Source organism: Manihot esculenta, chromosome 7 (genome assembly GCF_001659605.2).
Source record: "Manihot esculenta cultivar AM560-2 chromosome 7, M.esculenta_v8, whole genome shotgun sequence".
In the NCBI taxonomy this organism is placed as follows: Eukaryota; Viridiplantae; Streptophyta; class Magnoliopsida; order Malpighiales; family Euphorbiaceae; genus Manihot; species Manihot esculenta.
Genome location: NC_035167.2, coordinates 28372071 through 28381632, shown reverse-complemented (window position 1 = coordinate 28381632; position 9562 = coordinate 28372071). Strand labels below are relative to the sequence as shown.

At 36.0% G+C, this 9562-nt stretch overlaps 2 protein-coding genes and 1 long non-coding RNA gene across 3 annotated transcripts; 1 reads left to right on the top strand and 2 right to left on the bottom strand.

Moving 5' to 3' along the window:
* Positions 1–1132: 1132 nt before the first annotated feature.
* On the top strand, positions 1133–3162 carry LOC110618663 (outer envelope pore protein 16, chloroplastic). Its single transcript, XM_021761856.2, has 6 exons — positions 1133–1461; positions 1568–1619; positions 1723–1754; positions 2429–2462; positions 2613–2680; positions 2872–3162. The coding sequence occupies exons 1-6, from the start codon at positions 1348–1350 to the stop codon at positions 3010–3012; spliced, it is 441 nt and encodes a 146-aa protein (XP_021617548.1). The 5' UTR covers positions 1133–1347; the 3' UTR covers positions 3013–3162.
* A 697-nt stretch (positions 3163–3859) lies between these two features.
* On the bottom strand, positions 3860–6022 carry LOC110619031 (pentatricopeptide repeat-containing protein At1g07590, mitochondrial). Its single transcript, XM_021762290.2, has 2 exons — positions 5569–6022; positions 3860–5192 (listed from the first exon to the last, which is right to left on the bottom strand). Exons 1-2 carry the CDS (start codon positions 5905–5907, stop codon positions 3942–3944), a joined length of 1590 nt encoding a protein of 529 aa, XP_021617982.2. The 5' UTR covers positions 5908–6022; the 3' UTR covers positions 3860–3941.
* Positions 6023–7024: 1002 nt separating this feature from the next.
* Positions 7025–7398, bottom strand: LOC110618665. The gene is made up of 2 exons (XR_002488541.2): positions 7158–7398; positions 7025–7054 (listed from the first exon to the last, which is right to left on the bottom strand). It is a non-coding gene; the product is annotated as an uncharacterized LOC110618665 (long non-coding RNA).
* Between the last annotated feature and the right edge of the window lie 2164 nt (positions 7399–9562).

Below are 9562 nucleotides of genomic sequence, written 5' to 3'. Positions count from 1 at the left end.
TAAATATGGATCGTCAAAAAACAATCACCAAACTCAACATGCTACTTTGAAAAACTATACCGTCTTTTTTCTATTTTTTTTTATTATATAAAATTAATTACATTTAAAATTTAATCGATGTGAAGAGAAACATGTAATCAATACATATATTCAATCCACAACCACAAATTAAAAAAAATCAAATAAAATTCAGTCCACAGACCACAAATTTATAAAAAGCCTTGACAAAAGAGGCTTGAAATCACTTGGAGACCATCTAGCATCATCACCATCTCTACCACGAGTACAAAGACTCAATCACCAAAAAAAAAAAAAAAATTATTATATGCCCAATAAGGAAACAGAAAAATGAAATACAACAAATAATTAAATAGAAATTCAAATTACATAAATAAATTCAACCGTATTTTTATAGTATAAATATTATTATTTACTATATTTAAATTAATATGAAATTTAAAATAAATTTAATTCATATATAAATTGAATATTATAAAAAGAATTGACGTGATAAAGTTAAAAAGAGCGTGAATAAGTATTTACAAATTTAACTTGGTGGTAAATGTATCCGAATAAATTTGAGAGATCTCAAGTTTTAATTTTTTAATTTTTATTTAAAAAAAAAAAGAAAATAGTCAAATTTGATCTCAAAATATAAAGATAAAAACTTGACCAAGGAAAGAGAGGACGAAGGCTCTCTCTACAAATGAGCTGAAAAAAGACCTACATATAATTATATCCAACCACGTCTTAACCATAAAAAATGGATCTATAACACTAAATAAAATTACACACCATTGATCGGAGAAGAAATATTGAGGCCAACACTTTTTTTGTAATTATAAAAAAAGGGACGATTGCACTCTAAGGCTTAGCCTGGTGGAAAGTGCATCATGTAGCTTTGAAAGGTCTAAGATTAGACTCCCAACCCCTATTTCATAAAAAAAAAAAAAAAAAAAAACAGGGACGATTCTAATTTGAAGTCTCATAATCTACATTTGATTAGGATTTGCGTTATAAAAATATGAGATCCTCGTCGAATGGGAATTGCAAACGTAAAAAGTTGGAGTGGAACTTTCTTTCAAATCATATCTTCCATCAAATAAAGGAAGATTGAAGAGGAGAGTCACATGAAAAAGGAGGCTTCCCACTTCCTCAACCGCCGGCGAAGGCTAATGAGAATGCAACACATATCACCAAGAAGTTGACAAGTGACAACAATACAATAAAGCGCTAAAAACAAACCATCAGGTGGCCGAGACTGAAAGAAAAGGAGATACACACAAAAGCAGAGAGAGAACTGAAGAGTGTGCAAGTGAAGAAGAGAAGCAAAGAAAAGAAACGGAAATGCCGAGTAGCAGATTTGCGGGTTCTTTATCAACCCCAAAAGTTGATGTGGCAATTGACATGGGCAATCACTTCCTCAATCTCACCGTTGATGGCTTCTTGAAGATTGGAACTGTATCATTCTTTTTTTTATCTTCTTGTTTAAAATGAAATTTCTGCAAATGGGATGAGTTATTTTTGAATCAAAATGACGCTGTTTTGGTTGATACAACTTTTGCAGGTTGCAGCTACTAGAGTTCTCGCAGAGGATGCATATTATGTGGTTAAAAGAGGTCATCTCCCTTTCTCGTTTATAAGAAACAACTGTATATGACGTATTTGGGTCATTTTAGTTGATGCTGACAAACACAACTACTACACCATCTTTCTTTTCAGGGAACATTTCCACTCGCAATTTTGATCAAACGGTGATTTTTTTTTCTTTTTCTTTTTTCCTATTCATAGCTGCTATCATGAAAATCCTCTGTGCACATGCTATTAGTTACTCCATAGTTTGATTCTAAGAATTTTGATTATTATCTTTGATTGAAGAATGATACAAATTAGTAAATGTTCAATATGGGAAGAGAGAAAGCCTTTAGTTTCTACTGATTTCTCATATTTTTGTTACCCTTAGTAATCATTGATCTTCTCAAATGCTGTTTGCCCTTTTATCTGCTATTCTTTGGTAATTATTGTTTTTTTCTGCAAGTGTTTAAGAAATGAGATAACAATCCCCATGCTTTTTTTGAAGAAAATATTGTCGGTGATGCTAGCCACATGATAGCCGTGGAATTCCTGAACTCTATAAGGTTCTTCTACCAGTTGTTAGTTCTCCATTTGAAACAAACTACATATTGCCAGTTGCTCTATTTCAGTATGAGCAATATTCTCAAGATTTCTTTAACACCATTTTCAGACTTCTGAACCATGGGTACTTTGTTGATTTTTGAAATTTGAGAGAAAAAAGAATATTTTCTTATTGAAGGGCTTACATTATACTAATTTATTGAAAAATTTCATGATTGTTTTATTTGATATGTACTAATGGATGAGAAGGTGCAATATAAGTTTTCTGCTAATAGAGATACTGTTATTGCAGCTCAAAAAGATGTGCAAAGAAGGTGCTTTATGGGGTAAGCATGTTGTTATATTGCATTGGCTACTATTTTCCCCCTTTTTTTGTTAGAGACCTTTTTTTTTCCCCTCTTTTTGGCAAATGCTCTAGTAGCCTTGTGTTGCTAAAACCCCATTGAAAATCTAGAAATGTGTTATTTTGCTTATAGGAACTGTTGCTGGGGTTTACGTTGGAATGGAATATGGAATGGAGAGGGTTCGTGGCACCCGAGACTGGGTATGCTCTTTCTGTTGATGTATTTGTCATTGCCTGTGTAGCTACAACTTAAACAATGTTGTTAAGACTTCAAAATACTTACCTCAGTGTTCACCTTTTTATTTGTGAGGAATTATTGGTGAAGCTCTGGTATTCTCATTTTGAATGTACCCTTGCTTCTTTTCACGTATTTTCCTCTGGATCTATTATAGAAGAATGCCATGTTTGGGGGTGCATTGACTGGAGCTCTGATATCTGCTGCTTGTAACAAGAACAAAGACAAGATTTTCACAGATGCCCTTACAGGAGGTGCCATTGCAACTGCTGCAACATTCCTTAACTATCTCACCTGAATCACTGAAACTTGAATTCTTCCTAATATCTTCAGCAAATTGTAAGGCATTAGATGTCCCGGCATCATGTTACTTTTCATCATAAATGTGCCAGATTGTGAAATTGCAAGACTGATATTAGTGGAATGAAACTGTTCTATATTTATTCAACTTGTGTTTTTCCTTGAATAATCAGCTTCGCAGTGTTTCCTTGAATAATCAGCTTTGCAAGCTGGACTTGAAAAGGCTAGTTGTGTTCTTAAATTTCATATGAGACTACTCTTGGTTATGATTTCTAAAGCATCTTATCCGTCGGCTAGGGCTTACTACTTGCTGTGGTCGTTATCAAACGGCAGACTAATTTTGTTATTTCACATTTGGTTCACCATCTTAAACCCTCTGATGAAGAATCCGATGTGACATACAAGGTTTTGGGAGGTAACAGAGTTTAGAACCATTCAGGCTTTCTCGCATTGGAAAAATGTTTTCTGAGATGATGGAACCAGTCAAAATACCGTAGAGCCATGAAGGGCCCCGGATAATCGTGGAATGAGATATAGATCAGATTAGTGTAGAAAAGCCAGGCATTGTTTATGGGTTCAAAATTCTAACAAGAACATTGAAGCCTTTAAAGGGCAAAATCTCAATCAGCCTAAATCTCATTTAAGAAATTTCATCTAAGAATATAATGTTTGGTGCAATGGAATAGTGAAACCGAATGGATTCAAATCCTATTTGTGAAGGTACAGGCTTCTCTACAAGTTTACCTTCTGGAAGCGAAACATGCAGTCTCTTAAAAACTTTATCAGGAAAAAGTGGGATTTGACATCGAGCACCTTCTGACTTTTCCAATAGCTTGCACAAATAATTTAACTTGCAACCACACCAGAAATCATTTTCCATTCAGAAAAATGAATGAAATTTATATAACATATCAACTCTTTACACAATCAAGTTTGGAACTGCTCAATATGTTTTATCAGGCTATAAGTCTCAGCATCTGGTTTAGCACCCCCTAAAATCATCCTCCTCAAAAGGCTAGGAACATAAACTTTGGCCTTCACATAAGCTTTTATTAATGTATTGTACACAAAAGTATACCTTGTATACTTTGCTTTCGCTATTTCTTCAAAGAACTTCTCAGCATTAGCTATATCACCCTTCTCCGCAAAAATTTCAATAATTGAAAGTGTCGTTTCCAACCATGGGGTTGAATTCTTCACTTTGTTGCTTGTTTTCAAGTGCATCCCCATTTCTAGAGTCTTCAAGGCTTCTTCCACTAGTTCAGCCTTCAAGCAACCCAAAGCAAGATGTCGAAAAGTTATGGCATTTGGTTTGCATCCATTTATCTCCATTTCCCTGAAAACTGCAGTTGCCTTTTTTATCAGGCCATATTTGCAATAAACAGATAACATGGAATTGAACGGTTCTGTTGATTTCGACCCTTTTATCGACTTCATCTCTAACCAAAGCTCTTCCGCTCGACTGAGCTTCCCAATTCTACCAAATGCTTCAATTGCAAGCATGTAACTTTTAGACCTAACATGTGAGAGTTCTTGCACCATGGCCCATGTTCTCTCCAATTCCTTCCCCTTCCCCAAATACCCATACAATATGATCAAAACATCTAGTGTTGACCAGTTATCTCCTGTACAAGACTTTTCTACATCTTCAACGTACGCCTCAGCCACTGTATACAATCTTGCAACAGCATGTGCAGTAGCTAATATGCAGAAAGATATATCATTTGGCTCCACTTTTGATATCTTCATTTCGTCAAATACCTTCACCAGTCCTTCAATGTTGTGTTCATTAGCTTCAATTTTCATTAGAATGTTGTACGTGGAGACATGAGGAGCCGTCTTATATGCCTTCATTAAAGTCAGGAACTTTGGTATCATTTTCCTGCGACCATGAGAAGAATGGAGGATTATAAGGCGGTTGAAAATCAAATGTGATATGGGGTGACCCAATTCCCTCATTTTCTTCATGTAGTCAAGCGAAAGCCTTATGACACCCTTTTCCAAGCATGCAATTACAAGGTTATTATACAGCAATTCATTCTGGAACTCAGAAGGGATACAAGTGAAGAGCTTTTCCCCGTGAGATATCCCATGAAGTTTGGTTGTGAACTCCAATAGGTAAGAATAGTCAAGTTCTTTTGGCTTATAAGGTCTCTCCCTGATCACCCATTCCATCACCTGCCAAAAGCAGTAGACCCTGCAGTGTTAAAATACTGTTGCACCCAAAATTCTCAAATAATGATCTAATCTACAATGTCATCATGATTGCACTGTTGCCCCACCATTTCTAATAGTTTACGTTTGATTATATATTCTCACTTCGTCACCACGAAAAACAAAATATCAGTATATAGAAATGTAAGTTTGTTTCACCATCTATCAAAGCAAATCAAAGTAAAAGTACCTTTCTTTGGAGAAAGTAATTGGAACATAAACAGACATCTAGAAACTCAGTTTTATTTCCATATCCTCAGAAACCTGCTCATCTAATTAATTCACTTAAACAATTAAACAAACCCCTAATATATTTAGAAGAAGAGAAAGATAAAGAAACCTCAAGCGCGCGTTTGTTCAATTTGAGCTTCCTCAAGCGGTTAATGGCGTGAAAAATGTCACCTCGATGAATTGGAAAGCCTTCGCGCATCCAGCTTTGAAAGGCTAAACCAACCGATTCTCCTCTAGCAAGCTTCTCAATTCTCAAAGATAAGCTCTTGGGTGCTTCTTGTTCTTCTCCCGGTTCTAATATCTTCTTCTCGGGCGAACAATTGCTAGTGTAGGTACAGAGAAAATCGAAATTGCAAGGAATTTGGTAGAGAGGCGGACAACTGATAGAAAGTGTTCGATGAATTGCTTGAGAGAACCAGCGTCGGCCCAGAACGGCCAGCGCACGCATGCTTCTTGTCCGTTTCGGGACCTGAAAGCGCGCTTACGCAAAAGAGCCAGAGATCTTATTTGAAAAAAGACGTCGCCACATGCAAATGCTAAGAGCCAAAGTCCAGCCCAGAAGCGAAACCAAAGTTGAAGCTTAGCTGCCTACAATCCAGCCCAAGTCATTTTCTGGGATATTTTGTCCATGCCATTAATATTTATATAAATTATTGAAAATTAATATATGGATGCAAAGTTCAATGGAAATTTGGAATTCCATTCTGCTCCCTAAATTTCATTGTGGATAGATAATCTTTATTTATCCATGAATCAGAAATGGGTTTGATATTTATTCTCAAATTTCTTAACATTTAAATATCAAATTTGAGATACTATAAGCACTAATTATCTTGTTCTTTTTGTTTGTGATAGTGATGAAGAATAATATAGCAATCAAAACAGAATCGTATGCCATCTTTTCCTTTTTGTATGGGCTTAAAACACAGAAAATCATTTTTTATATTGTTTCTCCAAGTCCTTTTATTTATTACTTTTCAGGTATTTAATTAAAAAAATATCATCAATGAAATTTAAACTCTAAAATTTTAATTATCATCATTGATTAAACTCTATTTGACAATGCTAATTGATATAATAATTGTTAATTGTCAATAATATAATTATTTAGATAATGGTTAATTAAATATTAGAACAAATAGTTTTCCACAATTCAATTTCTTAATTGCTGATTATTAAATATTATTTTAAAAATTATCACCGAACAAACGCTTAGAGTTCTACAATGTGGTAATAGATGCTTCTTTTTGTGTGTGTGATCATGATTGGTTTGTAATTAATAAACTCAACAAGGGAAGGTCATCATTAATTCCAAGATTGCCCTCTGCTGATCAAAGCTAAAGAAAGAAAATATAAAAAAGTATGTTGATGTAATGTAAAGTGGAAAAGAAATTGCATCGCTTTGTAATCAAGATTACAATGACAAAGAAAAATGAATTAGTGGCCACATTGGATTAGTAGAATTTCTCCGAACTCAATTAAGGTCTCAAATTCAAACCCAAAATAATTGTGATTCTTACATCTTAGGAGGTGCAACTCCTGCGATGAGAGTCTCAGTTCTGGTGTTCTCTGAGATGTCAGGGTACATGCCACAGCTGCAAGAATTCAAGAAGATGAGGGAAGATAGGTTAGAGAGAAACTCTTAGGAAGTTCGTTTGGTGTATGAGAAACAATTTTCCAAGAAAAAGAAACTCTTACCCGTTGCAGCCGCTGCCGCACTTGCATCCAGAGCCACAGCCACAGTTTCCTCCGCAGCAAGACATTTTCTCAGGGATTTGGAAGAGGCTTATCACTTGGCAATTGAATTCTTCAACTATAGGATGAATCATAAGGCGATTGCCTCAGCTCCAATTTATAGTGCAGTTGGAGCTGAAAGTCTTTCATATCCACCATACACGTGGACACATCTAACGTCAGTAACGTCTGTTTGGCAGGTTCTATCTCCCCTAGGTATGAACCGACAAATCTCTCTCTCTTTCTCTCTCCAACCTTTCTTTCTTTGTCATCAGAAATCATAATATTTGAAATATATTAATTATCTTGCTTATAACGTGTACGATAATTGGTTAGTTTTTTTTATTAAATCAATTAATTGGCTTCTTCTAAACAAAATCTTAATGCCTCTCGCGTTTGAACAAAATAAAAAAATGATTTCTTTTATAATTTTTAATTTATATTAATATGCATGCTAACCCTTCAAATTGAATATTTATATCTATTTTCTTCAATCAGATACCCTGTCTTTATATTTATATCTATGTATGTATATATATATTTTTTTACAAAAGAAACCTTTTTCTCCCCAAGCCCAATGCACTTTTCTTCTCTTCTTTTATTTGTTTAACATTTAGGACCTTCAGTTCCTTTTCAGAAGATCTGTTTCGGCAATTTGCGACTTGTGGATGCTGCAGCTGCGGGGGTCCTAAATGTCTTAATTGAGCTAAAGACATGCTTAAAAGCTAAAACTACAACTATTAGTAGAGCTAGAGACTAGTTTTCATGGATAGTACACAACTCCACTTTGGTGGGCCTTGAATTTCCTGTATCCTTTGAATGTGTAAATTGTTCTCTTCCTAACTTCAACATCTTGTCCACATTCCTTTTTTTTCCCTCGTCAATGAGGGGATTATTTTATTTACAAGCTATTTATTGCGTGTTCCCACTAGCTTCATAATGCATCATTATTTTGATCCTCAAATTCAAAAAGTACCTGTATTGAAGTATGAAGATAGAAGATAGGATCCTCCATATCTGGGTACAAGCTCCGTCGTTTAGATAAGGGACTCATGACGAAACCCACTATTGTTGATTCTTCTGCCGCATTTGTTTTATGCAATTCACATGCATCATGCATGCCCATCTGATTTTGGACCACATACCAGGACAAAAAGAAGTGCATGATAGGACTGGTAGCTCAAGAGAGCTGCCAACATTGAATTGGGTCTTTACTCTCACCCATGTGAATATTTATGAATGACCTACATATAACGATTGTGACGAGAGAGGGAGTTTATCTTTAAAATAGGGCCATGATAGTCAACAAAATAGTGAATGAGCTTCATGCTTGAGGTCCTAAGGTATTAAAATTCCACCTTTTTTTTTTAAGACATTTGAATCCCATTTCATGCATTAGTGGGACATTCTATCTAATGTCAGGTCTGATGCTGCTTGAGAAGGTTTGGCCGGTAAGGAGCTTAAGATTAGATAGATGTTATGCTGACGTGCATTTCAGATTTCCATGATTGAGATGCAGGAAATGGGTTGAAGGGACACAGGACTCAAATGCTGACAACCGGTGGTCGAGTCCTTTTCAACGCAAATGAAAAATCAGATGCCCATATGGTCCGCCCACCCCCCTAAAAAAAAGAGAAGATGGCCATTCAGACAAATGACAGCTATTTTAAATGGTCCATCAAATCTCTGTTCAGAGCGTTAAGTGGAAATGTACCACCGGTGAGGCACCAGCTAATTTATCACCACTTCAAGAAAAATATGATTAAAAACAACAGAAATAAGGTAAATTGTCACGGGCTAAGTGTTTCAATATTCGAAACTCACTTAAACCGTGCGGCACTTAGCTCCCCTAGCTAAGTTCAGCCTTTCCACTTGCTCAAAATAAGAGCGGTTGGGTGATTGTGGCAACGGAAGCTTAGTTGTGTAGGAAAAGTATTGGTTGAATACCAAGGAGAATGATGATGGAAGGAAGAAATTTGTATTGCTCAAAGAAGGCTTTACAAGGCTTTACACACTCTTTGGTATCTCACTTTGCTCACTTCTCACTTCTCTCTTCTTCTCCTTACAAATGAACTCCCTAAGTGGCTATTTATAGGCATCCCACCTCCTTAATGTGTGGTGGAGATGCATTCTCCAACATGTGGCTAATATTCACTCTCTAGAAGTTTCAGGGACTAAAATGTAATTTCACACCCTGCAGAGAATTCTGGACATGGTGGCTGAGTTGCCTGTGGGACCCACTTGGCTAGGTTGAATCTGCTGGCCAACCAGATTCTGGAAGTTTCTGGGCTGTTCTGGCCAATTCTGGGTGCTGCTGGCTGTCTCTGGCCAATTCTGGGCGCTACTGGCCCGTTCTGGGCAATTCTGGG